This window comes from Elephantulus edwardii, unplaced genomic scaffold (assembly GCF_000299155.1).
Source record: "Elephantulus edwardii isolate Elephantulus edwardi_28Jun2011 unplaced genomic scaffold, EleEdw1.0 scaffold00009, whole genome shotgun sequence".
Taxonomy (NCBI): domain Eukaryota; kingdom Metazoa; phylum Chordata; class Mammalia; order Macroscelidea; family Macroscelididae; genus Elephantulus; species Elephantulus edwardii.
The window spans coordinates 34,978,860-34,998,077 of record NW_006399759.1 but is presented as its reverse complement, the minus strand read 5'-3'; the positions used below and the strand labels follow the sequence as shown (position 1 = coordinate 34,998,077).

Here is a 19,218-nt window from a genome sequence, read left to right as displayed (position 1 = left end):
CCTATGAACAAAAGGCCTGAAGTCTCCTACCAGTATTGTGATTCTATTTATTTCTTCAATTCTGTTAACCATTGTTTTATTTTACAGATCTATCATTTGAAGCATAAATGTTGACCAAGGTTTTGTCTTCTTGATCTGTTGTTAATCAGTATGTAATGCCCTTCCTTACCTTTTATGGTGGTTTTCATTCTGAAGTCTATTTTATCAGACATTATATTGCCACTCCTGCTTTTTTGAGATTGCCATTTACTTGGTGTATTTTTTCCCCAGCCTTTGAGTCTTTCTTTTTTTTTTTCTCTTTTTAGATGTGTCTCTTGTAGGCAACATTTTGATGAGATTGTTTTTTTAAAATCCACTCTGCTATTCTTTCTCTTGATTAGTGCATTTAGTACACTCACATTAAGCGTGGAACTAGTACAGTGCCAGGAACATAGACCAATAGAACAGAACTGAAAACCCAGAAATGGACCCCGCTATGTGTAGTCACAAGGAAATAAAATGTATCAAATGGGGAAATGACAACCTCTTAAACAAATGGTGCTGGCAGAACTGGACCACTACCGGCAGAAAGCTGAAACAGAATCCACATTTCATCATACACAAAAATCAATTCAAGCAACAATGAATGAATGGAAATCCAAAATCTCTGTAAATGTTCATTAAAATTAATAAAATAAAAAAAATCAATTCAAGACGGATCAGAGACCTAGGAACCATAAAGTTCATCAGAGACAAATTGGGATCAAGCTCAGACAGCCTATTACTATAAAGAGACTGCACAATACAGGCAGAAATGCTCAATCTGGAGAGGATAAAATTGATGAATGAGACCTTCTAAAGATGAAATTGCTGTGCACCTCAAGAACTTTTTCCAGCAGAGTGAAAAGAAAACCTGACTGAGGAAAAAAACACTTGGCAATACCATCTCAGGCAAGGGTCTCATACCAACAGTTACAGAATCCTAGAGGGCCTCCACAAGAAAAGGACTGGTAACACAATTACAAAATGAGCAAAAGATACAGAAAAAATTTTCGCAGAGGAAGATATTCGGATGGACAACAGACACATGAAGAAATGCTCCAAATTACTGGTAAGAAGAGAAATTCAAATCAAAACTACGAGAAACCATCTCACTCCTGTGGCAAAGTTTAACAGCACAGCAAATAATAGATTGTGGTGAGATAGGAACTCTTATACACTGTTGGTGGAATTATAAAATGGTACAACCACTCTGGAAGGCAGTTTGGCATTTCCTTGGAAAGCTCAACAAAGAAATTCCATACGACCCAGCTATTCTACTCCTTCGATATACTGCAAGAGAATGAAAACCGAGGCTCCCCGAGACTTGTACATCAACGTTCATAGCAGTGTTATTCACCATCACAAGAACACGGAAACAGTCCAAATGTTCAACCACAATGAAATAGATTGAGAAATCATGGTACATTTACACAGTGGAATACTACTCAGCATGCAGGAGCAATGATTTTATAAATCACTGCCTAACTTGGGAGGGACTGGAAAGCATTATGCTGAATGAACTAACTCAGTCCCGTGAGGACAAACACTGTACAAGACCATTATTACAGAACATGTATGATAATCCAAAAGGGGGAAGGTGGGAGCAGAGGAGTGAGGATGGGTGGGTGAGGGTGTGTGGTTAATCATAGGGTTTCCCAATTTGATGGGTGGAGGGAGGGGTGGGTAAAGGAAATGGGAAAGATCTGGTGTGAAAAACAATGTATACAAACTTTGTAAGTAAACCAGTATAAAATAAAAATTTGGTTTAAATTTAAAAAAAGTATTAATTTGATTGACACTTCCAAAAATCCTGTATGACAGACCAACTAAGTATCATTATAACCTAATTGTATTATTGACTCACTCACTCACTGATTTGTTCAAACATTTATTTGGCACCTTCAATGTGCCAGGCATGGTGCAAGGTGCTTGAACAAAGAATACGACAAAATCCATCAAGGAGCTCACAGTCCAACGGCGAACTACTTAGTAAGTTGAGGCACAGAGTGGTAAATGACTTCACCCAATGAGGTAGAAATGGCTAAGCGCTTGGAAATGTGGGACGAGAGCAGGACACAGGGCAGGATACAATTTATCATAAGTAAAAACATTTTGATTGAAGAGCAAGGTTGCAGATTTACAGAAACATCTTTCAAAATCTGCTTGTAAAGAGCTTTAAAATAGTTTTCTATTTTCACCATCATTGAAGTTAAAGTCTCACAACAAATTATGCCATCATCTCATAGCATTTCTCTAAAGCCTTAGAGCATGCTACCAGTCTGGTGGAAAAGAACTCTGTAGATAGCCTGATATTAAGAACTATCAGACTCTAATCTTACCATTGGTAATATTAAGATACTTTAATTAAATCCATGAATTTTAAATGTATAGCATACTTCTGATACTTCTACATGTAGAAGTTTGAAAAATCTCTACTAACCCTCATTCAGAGGATTCTAATAAGTTATAAACACCACAGAAATTAGAGAATTTGTTTGCTACTTTTCATATATAGCTTTGGCTGTACAGTGTTGAAATGTTTCATTTACAACATTTTTAATAAGTAATCTAAACATTATACAGATATATACAGAGACATCACATTCAGATACATTTAACTGCAAACATGAACCAGTGTAAGGCAATTTCTTTTGTGTTTTATCACACATAATCTTTGAAGAAAAGGAACGTCTCCAGGAGGAACATCCATTTCATGTCTGACTGTTTCAGTGATACATTTTGTGATAAAGTTGTTTTCAGTAGGCAAAATATCTCTTTCACTCACAAAAAGCAGTGCATAATTATAAAAAGAGTTCTTTTTTTAATGTGTCAGCCATCATTCTCCAGAAATTAAAGCAATGAAGTACCCAGAGTTATAACTGGCTTTAATGCTACCAACGACGAAGAGTAAACTACTGGCGTTAATGCTGCTCCCAACAGGGCATGAGAAATTCATCGATGACTTATTGCTCTGAAATCAAACTGATGCATAATTCGTCCATGTTCAATGTTCCATAAGAACCCAATATATGAAGCTGGTAGTCAGTCAGTCACTTCATGTGATCCTTCACTTTGCTGAGGAGGATTTTCTTCTGCAAAATAACACAAGAAAGAAAATACTCAAAAGGCAGATGGGCTACAGAACACGTAATAGCTGAAGCTGCGCTGCAATCCCAGAGGTACACGGTCTGAATCCACCAGATGCTCTGCTGGAGAAGGAGGGGCAATCTCCAGTACCAGTCAGATCCAATTTGATGGTACACACACACACAAAATAATTTTTTTTTTTTAAAAAAAAGAACACATAATAGCAAAAAAGAAAAAAAGGCCTGTGGTTATGAACCCCCAATTTTATGGCTAATTAAAGAAAAAGAACCAAAACAGAACACAGGATTAAGTGAATTGAAATATGTAGTTGAGAGAATCTGGCAGAGAATACAGACATTACCATCACAATATCAACTGTAATTCTATTTAACTGTTACCAAAACAATAAAATTTATCTTATTAATGTTTTCTGTGTTGTTGCGTATGTACTGTTGAGTCAAAACTGACCCACTGCTGATCCTCCAGTGGGCTGGCAGAGGCAATTAATTTCACAGGAGGAGACTGCCCATCTTTCGTCCACATTTTATTAATATAATAAAAAAGTCTATTTTAAAATTTGTATTTCAGAAATAGCCTGAAATTAAAAATAATTTAATCATTAAGAATTACTTTGTATTATTTTTAAAATTATTTTCAGTATTTTTAATGTTCTAATAGTAAAGGGAATACATTCATTAGATTATATCTACATCCCAGTATCTCCACACACACACACACAAAAATTCATTTAATCATAAACTTTTCTTGTATCAAAACTGGTATTTACCTTCATTAGACTTGTTTTCAGATGAAGAGGTCCCTCCATCTCGCTGTACTTTGTTACTTGCATTTTCCTGTTCCACTTCACATAAATAAACATCAATAGGTCCATTGGTACTCCTTATATGTACAGTGATAGAGTCCTAGCAAAATATATGGAAAACATCAAGATGTATAAGAGAATTTACAATCATGATCTTTTTTCTGCCCTATTTATAGTTGTGGAAAAGTTACAGGGAACTTTGCAAATTTATACTCTGAAATTTTTCTATCGGGAATTATAACACTCTCAGATTATAGGAAAGTGTAAAGATTTCCGGACTACTATAGAGGTACTGGGGAGCTCTGGTTTAGTGGTTAAGGAGCTGCACAGCCAAACCAAAGGCACACAGTTCAAATCTACCAGCTACCATGCACGAGAAAGATAGTCAATTTCTACCTGTGCAATTTACTGCCTCTGAAAATTCACTGGGTCAGCTATAAGTTAGTTCCAACTTAACAGTACATAACAAAACAGAGGTAGCAAGGCAGCGCTGATGACAATGTCTGCGGGGTGGTGTGACACTAACCCAAGGTCTGTGCACCTCTCTGGAGGTTTGAACCCTCTCAGGGAAATGGATAGTTTCCTCTCTTCTAAATTATAGCCTTGAAACTCACAGAGGGCCAGCTATAAGTTGATTCCAACTGGACAACAATGAAAGAGACAGAGGAACTGAGCTAATGGAAAAGGTCATGCTTCTGTCCATCTTAAAGAACTCCCAGAGGCAGGGCTTAAGGAATATATCTCAAATTTAAAACATTAAAAATAGATGTTAAGATAGTCACATAAAGGACTATTACTAATTATTATTTACATAATTCATCTTCAGATTACTTTTATTTACTCAGAGTTAATGAAAACTTTCCCTATGAGATATCATAAGTAAATTGGTGCCTTTGAACTACAGTGTTAGAGAACAGTAATAAATATCCTATGGGCTGCCAAAAGGACAAACAGGTATGTCTTAGAGAGGTATAGCCAGAGTGCTCTTTGGAGCCAAAGACGATGAAGCTTTGTCTCAACATCCTTTGGGCATGCTGCTAGGAAGGGTTACTCCTTGGAGAGGAACATCATGCTTGGAAAGGTGGAGGGATGGTGAAGGAGAGGAAGACCCTCAACCAAGTGGACTGAACAGTGACTGCAGCAATGGGCTTGGAGTGTGTCAGAAGGCACAGGATACAACAGGGCTCAGATGTGGTGTTCATAGGGTTGTTGAGTTGTATCTGACACTATGGCACCTAAAAACAACTGTAAATTATGATAACTTTTTAAGGAACTGTGCTTGTAGTGAATGATTTCTTTCCTTTTTATAAGTTGGTTCAACTACAGCATAATGGTTGTTTCCCCTTCATGTAATTAGGCCTGGACTAGATACTGCAGGCATCACTGCTCCCGTCCTGCTGATCACCTCATGGTATTCATCCTAACAGAGTTGAGGTCACAGAGATGCAGCCTACCCAACTTGATTTTATATAAGACTGATACCAGACAAGGAGGTTAGAAAGCATGTGTGTCTAACTTCTAGGCTGCCAGTTCACATCTAATTTAACTGGTATGTCATGCACAATTATTTTACAGAAAAGAACGGGGAGAAAGGGTGTAAGTGAGCTCTGGTGGTGGTCATAAGGGAGTTGCGCTGCTACCCTAAAGATGGTGCCTCTCTGGGAGTTCAAATCCACCAGTAGCTTGAGAGGGGTGTGGAGCTAGTATGTCGCTCAGTGATAGGCAGTTGAGAACTTCAGATTCATTAAGTCGGAGGTTTGAGAAAATTGTAAAGGGTGAGACAGCAAATATTTTTGGTTTCTTGGGTCATGCTGTCACAACTATTTAATTTAGCCACTGTAGTACAAAAGGGAGCACTGGTGACTGCAATCCTGATGGCACATGGTTCAAATCCACCAGATGCTCTGCAGGAGAAGGATGGGCAACCCACAGGATTAACCACCTCTGAAAACTTGCTGGAGGGTCCGCTTTGGGTCAGTTCTGACTCAATGGTAAACAACAACAAAAGTACAAAAGCAGCTAGAGACAATTATTTAAACAAATGGGTGTATGGCTCTGTTCCAAGAAAATATTTTTACAAAACAAGCAGAGCAGGTTTAACCTGAGGGTCGTTTGCCAACTCCTGCACGAGATGCCCAGGCTGCTCATCAGACGGCTCTCTCCTTGGGCTCTCTCGTCACACCTACTTGACCAGCATGCTTGAGTCTACTGCTTCTACTTAGCTGTCTCTTGTCGCCCATGGCTGTACGAAAGAACCCACATGCACAGCCTTGAAGACAAGCCTGGGCATGATCAGGAAGATTTGGCAGTTACAGTGTGAGGAAGCTCGCAGGACAAGGGGGGGAAATATTAAAGTTTGTCGGTCATTATGAAATGTTCAAAAATGAGTGGTTACTTAAAAAAATGAGTTTAAATATCTGTGAAAATGAGTCATATTAAACACAAATGTTATTTAGGACACTTGGAATATATCTAGGTGCAAACAAAAATTCAGAAAACATGTGACTAAGATAAAAGCAAGTATCTAATCAACTGATAATGAACTACTGAGTAACAATATGAGGCTTCACTTGGAATAAAAAGATAGTGAGAATGTTCTTCAGTATGAAGTAGCAGGTGTATCTCTATAGCAAAGACACGTGATACGTGTATCTCTACACATGCCAATGAGTTTAATATGTTGTCTGAAGTTCATGACTTCTCCCAAGAATGGAAACATTTCTTTGCTCGGATGGCATTCTTACCAAACGACCTTCTTATGACAATTATCTTTCAATAGAAACTTTGTTGCAAGGGAAAGAATGCACCAAGCAGCTGGTAACGGACCAGAATATTTTCACACAAGCTATTTCTTTTCAAATTAAATTTATAATGTAGCCATCTAATTTACTATTCCTCTTCTCAGTCTGGTTAGTAGGTTAAGTATTTAGAGCACTGACGGTATCTCACTATCTTTTTATTCTTTTTTATCCTTTAGGAACTTGGTGATTCCCCTAAGAGGCATTTTAACTCAATGATTTAGGAGTCCTGAGTTTGTCATTTGACTGTGTGGCCTTAGGAAAGTTCTTTTCTCTTCAGGGCATATCAATGACTACTTCATTTGTGGTGTCAATGAAGTTATAACAGAGTGTGTCTTAAACATAACATAAAACTAGGGTGTACATAGGTTCTTAAGCTATTGTGGCTGCTTAATTAAAGCACCGTCTAAGCAACTGCCTGACCCTGTCTTTAAAAATGGTTTTAAATGCTTTGGTACCTACTTCTCTGGGAGCTGGAACATCCAATCTGGTTTCCGCTGGAGCTTTCACTGCAATAACAATCTGTTCATGGAAAGCTTGAATGCTATGAATATCTTGATATGTCACGTATGCTAATGTAAAAATCAGTCAAGGATCTCTAATCAAAATGTTACTTATCGGGGAGATAATTTATCTCTTACAATACTAGAATATCTTTATATTGGGCGACTAAAAAGCTTTACAATTAAGGGAAGAGAAGTAGTTAATAAAAAATTATACAGAAGTCTTACTATTTCATCAACAATTCTTAAAATTTTGAAAACTGTTTTTTAGTAACAAAGAATTTCATTAAACTCTATTATTACGATAAAAACTTCTGGAAAAAAGAGACTTTAATCCAGAAAAACTTTATACAAAGACGCTAAAGGTAATTTGTATACTATTTGTATACATCTGAGGTTGTACTAATAAATTTTTACTTATTTTAATTTCTAGAGGTCTTGTTTATCTTTTATTTTATCATAAGTATATATTAAATCTCCAAACTATTACTATTATTTGGGGGTTTTTTTGTGATTTGTGTGAAAGTTTATACAACAAATGAGTTTTTCATTCAATCATTCATAAACAATTTGTTTTACAACAATAATTACAGTATCCACAAAATAATTATATATTCCACTGAACTTTCATTTCCATTAATCCTTTTATTATTCCTTTCTACTTTCTGGGCTTTATCTAGTTTGCTTATTAATGCACTGTTAACTGTATTTCTTCTGACACTACTATTTAAGCTGTGTGGGAAGCATGAAGAAAGCTATAGGTAAAGGATATCTTTCATTTTCTTTGTCATCTATTAAGTCATACAACTGCTGTGCACAATTCTTAATTAATTCATCCAAAGCATCTTCCATTGTTGCTAAGTCAGACAGCTCCTCTTGTAGCTTCTTTTGCTGGGGGAGAGCTCCAAAATCATTAAGATCAGATCCTCTTAAAAAGAAAAGTTAAAAAAAATCACCACAAATAACATTTAAAACACTTTAAAAAGTAATCACAAGTTAATGTTATTGGAACTTCTCCAAATGCTTATAATAGTATTTTCTAGAATGACAGAGACAAGGTATTTTAACTTCTGCTCTCTAATCAAGATGACTATTAACTGTTTTTGTACATAAAGTGGGTTTTTTCCCTCCATTTAAAGTTCCTACTCTTATGCAGATTTCAGTACTTTCAAAAATATATGCAGTGAAAAGTTGGACAATGAATAAAGATAAGAACTGATGCCTTTGATCTGTAGTGTTGGAGAAGAGTACTGACTATCCCACAGACTGACAAGAGAACAAGTACATCATGGAAATGGTGTAGCCAGGTTAGTCCATGGAAGCAAAGATGTGAAAGTTGGACTCACATACTTTGGGCATGTTGTTAGGAAAGGCCAATCCTTGGAAAAGGACATTATGCTTAGAAAGGTAGAGGGTCAGCAAAGAAGAGGGAGATCCTCAACAAGATGGCCTGACACAGTGACTGTAGTGGTGGGCTCAGGCATGTCAGAGACGATGAAGATGGTACAGGACAGGGCAGGTTTCAGATCTATTGTTCGAAGGGTCACAAAGAGTCATAGTTGACTCAATTGCACTTAACAACAGTCAGAATTAATAATGTTGCTGTTGTTAGGTGCCATCAAGTTAGAACCTACTCATGGTTGGCTTCCAGTAGGTTTTCAGAAGCAGTAAATAGCAAGAGAGAAGACTGATACTCCTTCTCCCATAGAGCAACTGGTGGATTCAAACTATGTGTCTTTTGCTTGGCAGCATGGCTCCTTAGCACTAGACTACAAGAGCTCCCTGAAATTAGCAACAGAGAAAGTTTAATGTGGTAGAAAAGGCACGGAAGCACCAACTACCCCCAGCCGAAGCTCTAGTTCTACTACTTCAAACTTGATTTCTGCATTTTTTTAGCACCTTAGCTTTTTCTCCATATGGAAAAATAGAGAGTGTAATCTTTTTCTTTTTTTAAAAAATTTTTTATTATTTTTGTGTGAGTGTACCGTCATATCAGATCTGACTGGCACAGGAGGAGATTGTCCCTCCTTCCCCGGCAGAGCATCTGGTGGATTCGAACCGTGCACCTCTGGGATTGTAGTTGCAGCTCCTTGCCACTAGGCCACCAGAGCTCCCCCGAGAGTGTAATCTTAATATGGTCTTCTCAGTTATTTCTTTCTATTCTAGTATAAAATTACCCATATAACAACTGATATGAATTTTTTTCTTCAATAGTTATGGAGAATAAAGGGAAGGCCTCTACCAAATTATCTTTCGCAACTCTTACTCTATTGCTATCTTTTAAACTGGATTTCAACTAGAGTTCCAGAATATGGTATGAACCTACATGTTTGTACTCGTCCTTCTGCAGCTGCATGTCGTCAAGGTAATTAACACTTTGGAGGGACACTACAGGACAGAGAGCTCCCACTCCCCCAGAGTTTCACAGGCTTCAAGTTTGTATGTGAGATGGTCAGGCTTTTTCTTGTGTGGGTGTGAACCATCCACCTTGACGTTAGTAGCTGTGCCACCAGTGCTCTTCTGTGCTTTAGCAAACATGTTCAAATTAGAACTTAATATGTATTTTTTTAATAACGAAAAAAGAATTTTAGAATAATCTCTTTTATGAACTCCTCATTTAGAATTACTCTATTATCTTTGCTGATTTTCATTTGCCTAGAAAGTCTGATAACAAGTTTTCTTATTGTGTGCACATATGAAGGTATGTGTGCACACGCATATGTATTTTAAAAAATCTCCCAAGGTCCTTTTTCCACCATACTCTTCCTTATGGGCCTGGAGTTTTTTACCTGTACATGGTAATTCACATCTACTAATTTTTCTGCTTTCTACATCATAAAACTTTCCATCTTCCTTAAAGTATATGTTCTCTTCCTGTGCCTTCAAAGTGTGATTGATAGTTTAACTATCATCACCATTTGGGGTGAATGTTAGGAATGCAGATTCTATCTTCTCTTAGGACTACAGATTTAGAAACGCATGAAGTGGAAAGAGGGGGGTCTCTGGGTGTTTATTATAATATTATGCATAAATCACTATTTAAAAATCTTTATTGACTTCTTACTAACACCAATATCCACCACACAGGAGAAAGCAACATTTAAAAATCTCCTAGACTAACCAGAAGACCCTTTCTTTATGACTCTGCAAGAAAATTTTATAGAACCCTTTTCTAACAAGAAATCATGTTACTTTTATTTATAATTCTAAAAAACATTGTTAGCTACTCTGTTTCAATATAAACAGGGTGGGGGCAATGAAAATCTCAAAATCAACTCACATCCAGCGAATATGATTCTTAGATTTTTTTTCAACTAGGTCGATCCCATCTAAGACATTGGTGATGTCATATACTCTCCGTTTTCGTACTCCTAGTTTTGTCGCAACTTTGTTTAAGTCAAGAATACCCCCAGGAGCAGATCTGACAAGATCCATAAATTTTCGAGTTAAATAAACCAGTGATACATCAAAACGAGGTCTCTTCACTTTTAGAGTTTCTGGGAAACAAAAACACATTTGTAAAATTTAAAATAACATTTCCATTTCAACTTTCTAATTTCAACTTTACTTTTAAAAAACAATTTCTTCACAGACACATAAGTAAATTTCCACACACTGACAAAATTATAGTTAATACTTTTATAAAACAGATTTCTCAATCAGGGAAGGAGAACTGATGCCTTTGAGCTGTGATGCTGGAGAAGAGTAGTGAATATATCATGGATTGCTAGGACAACCAACAGGTTCATCCTAGCAAGAATGAGACCAGGCTGTTCCTTGGAGACAAGAATTCTGTCTGACATACAAGCTCTGTCTGACATACTTTGAACATGTTGCGAGGAGGCACCAATCCTCAGAGAGGGATGTCATGCTTGGGAGGGTGGAGGGAGAGTGCAGGAGAGGAAGATCCTCTATGAGATTAATTCAGTGGTTGAGGTAATGGGGCTAGGTGTGTCAGAGACAATAACGTTGGCACAGGATAGAGCAGGGTTAGGGCTCTTGTACATGGGGTTGCTATGAATCAGAAGCAACTCAACAGCACATAACAACAACAACAACATTCCTGGTTTAAACAAATACTTTTGATTGAAATGAAGTATCTAACATATGTAATCAGCTTCCATTTCTTATAAAATTTCTCATTTGATCTTCAAGATGAGGAATTCTTCGAAAGTAAAGGCAGAGACATGGCTTTTTGGAAAGAAATTATTTCTATGTGCTATACATGTCACAGGGAGCTCTTGTGGCCTAGTGATAAAAAAACTGCGCTGCAACCCTGAAGGCACCTCGTTTGAATCTACCAGCTGCTCTGTAGAAGGATGAGACTGTCATGTGACTAACTGCTTCTGAAAACCTGCCAGGGGTCAGTTATGGGTTGGCTCCAACTTGACAGTACACAACAACAACAACATACATATCACTGTATAACTTGGCCTGATCAAATTTCTACAAGTATTCTAACTAGTTTTCTATGGGAATAATTAGGATATAAACTTGAGGAAAGGTAGTCTATCTATTTTCAAAATATTGATTACCCTATATAAAATTAACAAGAATAGGTTAAAAAAATTTCTTTGATGCCCCAACTCACCCACGATTTTTATCTATTATACTTATAAAAACAAACATATACAAATACATGAATGTAAATATAGTTTTTAAAACAAATCATGCTATTTTGTAACATGTTCGTTTCATTCAATATTGTGAACCTCCTGACATAAAAAACATATTTCAATATTACTAACATCTATTTGTAACATTCAACTGAATGGAAAACTTCTTAAATTAACCCTAATGCTGGAATCCAAATTGCTGTCAATGTTTTGAAGTTTTGCACAATACTGCAAGGGCTCTCCATGTATCTTGATATTTGTAAGTATTCTTTTTTTTTTTTTTTTTGTATTTGTAAGTATTCTTTACAAAAGTTTAAACTCCAAGATGTAGGAATGCGGAATCAAGGACATTTTAGTAATCTTGATATATATATGGCTAAACTGCTATCCCTGTTGTAGATTCTATCCATTCTAAACAGTGTATGAGATTCCCTTCTTCTCCCTTACAAAAGTGAACTTTGTAATTTTTAAAAGAAATAGTTTCCAATTTGGTGACACAAATATTTGATAATAAAAAAGTTGTTTGTGTTTTGGTTTGTGGCAGAAACACTTTTAAAATAACTCAGTTGTCATTCTGTTGTAGGATATGGTGTCTATGACACCAGACAGTACATTTTAAATGAAAAATTTGTCCTGTTGTCAATCAGAAATGCTCTCTTTCAGAACTTCTGCAATGTGATATTCAACTTATAGATGACTGGCAGTTACTCTAAGAATAAAAGTATATTTTTAATAAATATATTATTTTTACAAATGCCTTCTCTGTGAAATCTATTTCCATATTTAAGACTATATAAAGGGTAAGGAAAAAAAAACACAAATGGAAGTTACAATTTTATAACAAATCTAGGAAAACTACAAAATGAGAAATTATAACTTAAAAGTATATATAAATTACATGCACATTCCTATCATGTCAGTAAATTTTAGAGAAACAAGTATTAACTGAACACCTTTCTTACTGTGTTCAATTAATAAATATTGAGTGTGGAGGACACACAGAGATGACAGAAAGGATCTTTTTGTTACAGGAGTTCCACAGTCTAGGGAGAGGAACATCAGTAGCATTCTGGGCTAACCAAAAGGTCAGTGGTTTCAACGCACCAGCTGCTCTGCGAGAGAAAGGTGAACAGTAAGTCTTGGAAACCTAATTGAAGGCTGCCACGAGTAGAAATCGACTCAACAACGGGAACAGATTAATAAGGAAATCTGAAGCAAGTACTAAGAAATATTCAAAGTTATACCTGAAAACATAAAATAAAACCTTAATGGGAATGAGAAATCAAGGAGATCTCTAGTAAGTACATGCTAGGAACTGCAAACAGAGATGAATAGGAAAGTTGAGGGTTTAATCTCAATGCTGAACAAGTTACATAAGCTCTCTGCCCTCAGTTCATCAAGCTCTCTGCCCTCAGTTCATCTATAAAATGTGAGGATTGTTGTTGTCAGGCACAACAAATTTTTTACCCTAACAAGCCCATGTGAAAAAGAAGAACTGAGTCAGGGGTTCCTAGGCTACAACCTTTACAAAAGGTCACTAGGTCTTTCTCTTATGGAGACACTCAGTGGGCTTGAAGTGCCATGCTCTCAGCTGGCAGTCAATCGTTTAACCATCGATCTACCAAGGCTCCCAACAAAATAAGACATATTATTCCACACCAATATTTAAAGAGATTGGTGTGATAATATATGCAAAATATGAAATGCAGTGTCAGGCACTGAAGAAGCTCAAACAATAAAAGTCAGGTTTAAGTCACTTGGTTGGAGAGAAGAAACATTTCAAAGGTAAGGTGATCAAACTTGACGTCCAGCTGGGCAATGATTAGGCAAGGGGCTGAGGAAAAATTCATGGTTAGCATCAAAATTTTAGTTTGGACACATGCATAGATGATCTAGATTAGGATCACATGAGGAGGGTTATTAGTGGTGGGATGGATGACTATAAAGGTTCCTCTTCTGGGAAACTAGAACAATTGATACCCTTTCACTGACACCTACACACTGATCCACTGTAGGGACCAAGGAGGAAAGAGTAAAGGGAGTTACAAGAACCCAGGTGAGCAAAAGATTGTTTTCATGGCAAACCACTTTAAATTTTGCTGAACACATGGAACTTCTCACATGGGAATTTTTGGAAAATATCCTTAAACTACAGACTGTTATTGTTGATTGCTGTTGAGTCAAGAATGACTCATAGCAACTCCATGAACAAAAGACCTCATGGTTTTCTATAAGTTTCTCCAAGTTCATATAGCTTTCATAGGCATGTGGTTAAGGAGTGGATGTCACTCCTGCTTCCAAACCTATCCTACAACTGGGAGCTCTTCCACCAAACACTGTCCACACTGGTAAACCATTATGGTATTTGATACCTCAATGGCACAGGTTCAGCATCACAGAAAACCCAGAATACCTCAGTAGAGCAAACTGACAAGGAGTGATGTAAAAAGTAGAAGAATGTTCCTCCAAAATACAGCAACATTAGTCTCATTTAGCAGTGGCTAAGTCAAAAGTTGAATACATAGTGACCCTATGAACAAAAGACATGAACTCTGTTCTTGTAACTAATGTCATTTATGTCCAAAAACATAAGAGCTGCATTAGCATTTCTATACATTAATCAAACCATAACCTCAGGAATTCATATTAAAATGAGAAACTTTACATTTCAATTCAGAAAGTAAACAATTAAGTTTCTTATCAAATTATGCACATTTAGAATAAATCATCCCACTTATATAAAATCCAAACCACAAAACTTAAAATCTAAAAAAAAAAAAAACCAAACAAACTTAAAATCTATTCAGGAGTAAACTTACTTCTCATGGACACATACTGTATGTTATTGTCCAAATTAATCCTTATTTTTGATGGCTAGAAAAAAAAAAGAGACAAAAATTTAACTTAGCAATTTAAAATAACAAAGCACACAAATATCTTTCTAATGGCTGGGATTAAGAATTTCCACCCTCCATTGGATAATAATTTGAGCAAATTATATTAACTTCAATCACATAGACAGTGTTCACAGATAGAAAGATTGCTAAGAATATACAACTAAAACACCTTCAAAATAAAGTATGGGCTTCAAAATGCTCCAAATCACTGGCAATAAGAGAGATGCAAATCAAAATCACAATGAGATACCATCTCATTTAGCAGTGGCAAAATTTAAAAGGACAGCAAGTAATAAATGTTGGCATGGATGTGGGGAGATAGGAACTCTTTTACATTGTTGGTGGGATTGTACAAAGGTACACCCACTCTGGAAGGCAGTTTGGTGCTACCTCAAAAAGCTGAACATAGAAATCCCATATGACCCAGCTATTCCATTGCTTGGAATATACTTCAAGAAAATGAGAACTGAGACTCAAATGGAAACTGGTACACCAATGTTTATAGCAGCATTATTCATCATTGCAAGAACATGGAAACAGACCAGCTGTCCAACCACAAACGAATAGATTGAGAAGTTGTGGTACATTCATACAATGGAATACTACGCAACACGTAAGAGCAATGATTTTGTAAATTACTACCGAACTTGGGTGGGACTGGAGAGCATAATGCTGAGCAAACTAACTCAGTCCCACAAGGACAAATACTGTATAAAACCATTGCTGTAGAATGAGTGTGAGGATCCAAGGTGGAAGGGAAGGTAGAACTAGAGGGGTGAGTATGGGGGGGTAGGGTGTTAATCACAGGGTTGCACAATTTGATGGGTGGGTGGGGTGAAGGAAATGGAAAGGATCTTTTATAAAAAACAATGTATTCAAACTTTGTAAATAAATCAGAATAAAATTTTTAAAAAGTGGATTAGAAAAAAAAAGTATGGGCTTCAAACAGTATCAAAGTATGTATACTCAGCTTTACCACAACATTATTCACAACAGCAAAGACATGGGAGCAGCCCAAATCCCCATCAACACACAAACAGAGAAACTATGGTCTATTAACACAATGGAGTATTATGAAGCATGAAAAATATGAACTTGACACCAGATGCTCTGCTGGAGGAGGGGCAATCTCCTCCTGTACCAGTCAGATCCAACTGACGATACACACACCAGAAAATAAAAATAAAATAAAAAAAATAGGAACTTGAGAAATGTTGCATAATATAGATGAAAGACATTATGCTGAGTGAAATATTTCAGTAACAACAGGACAAATACCATATAAAACCAGTTTTAAAAATAGCATTATTGTGCGTGTTGGAAGGAGAAAGGGGACCAGTGTAGGGAAAATAAATGGACAGATAATTCCTGAACCGGAAGAGATGAAGGGAAGTGGAATCTGAAATGAATGAATACACAATCAGATATATTACAATTAACATTCTGGAACAGGATCTACACTACAGATTAAATGGAGTAGAAGAGAAGGAAGAAAAGGGGGGGACCTTAAAAAAACCAGAGAATGTGTGTGAAGATATACAATAAAGGTTTGCATTAACACAATGAAAAGTAAACTGCAACAATCAATGGTAATTAATGCCTATGAATGATTTCTGAAAAAGTTAATGTGATCTTTAAACATTCACTTTTCACGGAAAAAAAAGTCTAGAAGTAGTAGTTACAGAGAAAATAGTACAGTAAAAGCACAAATATGAGATTTTACTGTTGATTTTGCTTATTCACTACATCAAGCAGGATAAAAAGGAATGTAAGAATTATTAAGTCACTGTCCTGACCCTAGAAAACTCAGTGGAAGTGAAAGATTGTCTAATTTCTTGCTTTTCCGAATCAATGATTCATTTTCTCCCCTCATAATTTGCTGTTCATTCCCACTGTAAGTATTATAAAAGATAACGACACTTCTAAAAATAAAAAGTAATCCATACTCTGTAATCTCTAGCTAGAAACTTTTGTCACTAGACTAATAAAAAAGTTTAATAAAATAAGAACATGTAGTAGCTCCATTATTAAGGCTCAAAACGACTACAGGACCTCCACAAGAAAAAAGACTGATAACCCAATAAGAAAATGGGCAAATCAAACAAACAAAAAAAAAACGAAAACAGGCAAAACACATAAAAAGACTTTTCACAAAGGAAGACGTTCAGATGGCCAAAAGATACATGAAGAAATGTTAACACTCACTGGCAATCAGAAAGATGCAAATCAGAACAACAATGAGTTACTATTTCACTACAGTAACAATAGCAAAGTTTAACAGGACAGCAGGCAATTGATGGTGGAGAGAATATGAAAACAATGGAACTCTCACGCACTGTTGGTGAGATTATAAAATGGTACAGTCACTCTGGAAGGTGGTTTGGTGTTTGCTCAAAACCTCAACATAGAAATCCCATATGACCTAGCTATTTCCTTGCTAGGAACAGACATTAAGGAAATGAAAACTGAGACATGGATGGAGATATGTATACCTATGTTCAAAGTACTATTCACAATAACAATAGAATGGAAACAGCCCAAATGCCCATAAACAAACAAATGGATTGAGAAACGGTGGTACATTCACACAGTGGAATACTATGCAGCACTAAGGAACAATGATTTCATAAAATACCATATAACATGGGAGAGTCTAGAGAGCATTATACTGAATGAACTCAGTCGCATCAGGACAAATACTGTATAAGACCATTATTATAAAAATAGAACTAGTGTATAAATGTACAAAAGGGGGTGGAGGCAGTTTTAAAGAGGGGAAAGAGCAGAAATTACTAGGATAACAGAATTTAGTGGGTAAATGGGGGGGAGGGTGTATGAACAAACAGGAATGATTCAATGAGGACTCAAAAATATGGTGTAATAACAGGCACAGATCAGTTGTTGTTGTTATGTGCCATCGACTCTATGTACAAGTGCCCTAAACGCTGTTCTATCCTGTGCCAACCTCGCCATCTCAAACACACTCATTCCCACCACCCCACTCACAGAATCGATCCATCTCATTGAGGGTCTTCCTATCCTGTGCCATCCCTCTGCTCTCCCAAACATGATGTCCCTCTCCAAGGACCAGTCCCTCCTTGCATCATGCCCAAAGTTTGTCAGATGAAGCTTCAGAATCCTTGACCACAAGGAGCATTCCCGCTTCATCCTCTCCAGGACAAACCTTTTTGTTCTCCTAGCAGTCCATGGTATATTCAACACTCTTCTCTAGCACCACAGCTCAAAGGCATCAATTCTCTTTCTATCATCCTTATTCACTGTCCAACTCTCTGATGCATAGCACGTAATTGCAAAGACTTTAGCCTGGATCAGGTGCACCTTAGCCTCTAGCCTGACATCGTTACTCTTCAGTACTCTTGAGAGGTCCCTCACAGCTGACTTTCCCAATGCAATTCATATCCTGATTTCCTGGCTGCTGTTACCAAGAGTGTTAACTGTGGAACCAAGTAAACTAAAACTGTTAACTATCTCAATCTCTTCACCATCCATGCTGATGCTGCCAATTGGCCCAGTGGTGAGAATCTTTGTTTTCTTGATGCTGAGCTCCAATCCATATTGAAGACTGCAGTGCTTCAGGTCCCCCTCAGTTTCAGCAAGCAGGGTTTTGTCATCTGCATAACACAGGTTGTTGAGGATTCTTCCACCAATCCTGATGCCACATTCCTCCTCATACAGCCCAGTGTCTCGGATGATCTGTTCTACATACAGATTGAAAGGGTATGGAGACAAAATACATCCCTGACAGACCCCTTTCTTGATTTTGAACCATCCAGTGTCTCCTTGCTCTGTTCTGACGACTGCCTCTTGGTCCAAGTATAGGTTTCGCATTAGCACAATCAAATGTAATTATATAAATTAAATGTGTATAAGTGAGTATATGAAATACAATGTAATGAGAGATTGTATAAAACATAATGTACATGAGTGAAATGTACAATGTAAATGAATTATTATATGCAAACCAATAAAAGTAAAAACTTTTTAAACAGCTTATGTAAGCTGGAACTTAACATTTGAAATACATTTAGAAATCATTTTTCACAAAAGAATAAAGCCGTGGCAGGTGGAGAGAAAAAGATAACTCTCAACAAGCTGGATTAACACAGTGACTTTTAACATGGATCAAGCATGGTGGTGTTCATGAGGAAGGCACAGAGCCAGATGGATAAAGCAAGATTTGGAGGTATTTGTTAATAGGGTCATTATGAGTAGTAGTTGACTCAAGAGAACCAAATACCATTTTATTCTATGGACTAAAATGTTAATTTGTCAATCAGCCATCTCCACTGGACCCACCTGGGAAAACACTTTGCAGTCCAGAGGGGAGCAAATGACAGGAAAATATCTTCTAACAGAGCAAGAAGGCAAGCAGTTTTAACCCAAGATCACCAGTAAGGAGATAAAGCATCCTCCCTTCCCCCCTTTACATCTACGCCCCTGTTCAGCATGAAG

At 36.8% G+C, this 19,218-nt stretch overlaps 1 protein-coding gene across 1 annotated transcript in view; it reads right to left on the bottom strand.

Moving 5' to 3' along the window:
• Positions 1-3,063: 3,063 nt before the first annotated feature.
• LOC102855405 (transcription factor E2F6-like) overlaps positions 3,064-19,218 on the bottom strand; it is a 26,264-nt gene continuing 10,109 nt past the window's right edge. The window contains exons 3-8 of the mRNA XM_006880730.1: positions 14,668-14,722; positions 10,513-10,729; positions 8,005-8,160; positions 7,192-7,306; positions 3,896-4,031; positions 3,064-3,113 (exon numbers count right to left, since the gene is read on the bottom strand). Coding sequence (XP_006880792.1) covers positions 3,064-3,113; positions 3,896-4,031; positions 7,192-7,306; positions 8,005-8,160; positions 10,513-10,729; positions 14,668-14,722 — 729 coding nt within the window. The remainder of the gene's footprint in view (positions 3,114-3,895; positions 4,032-7,191; positions 7,307-8,004; positions 8,161-10,512; positions 10,730-14,667; positions 14,723-19,218) is intronic.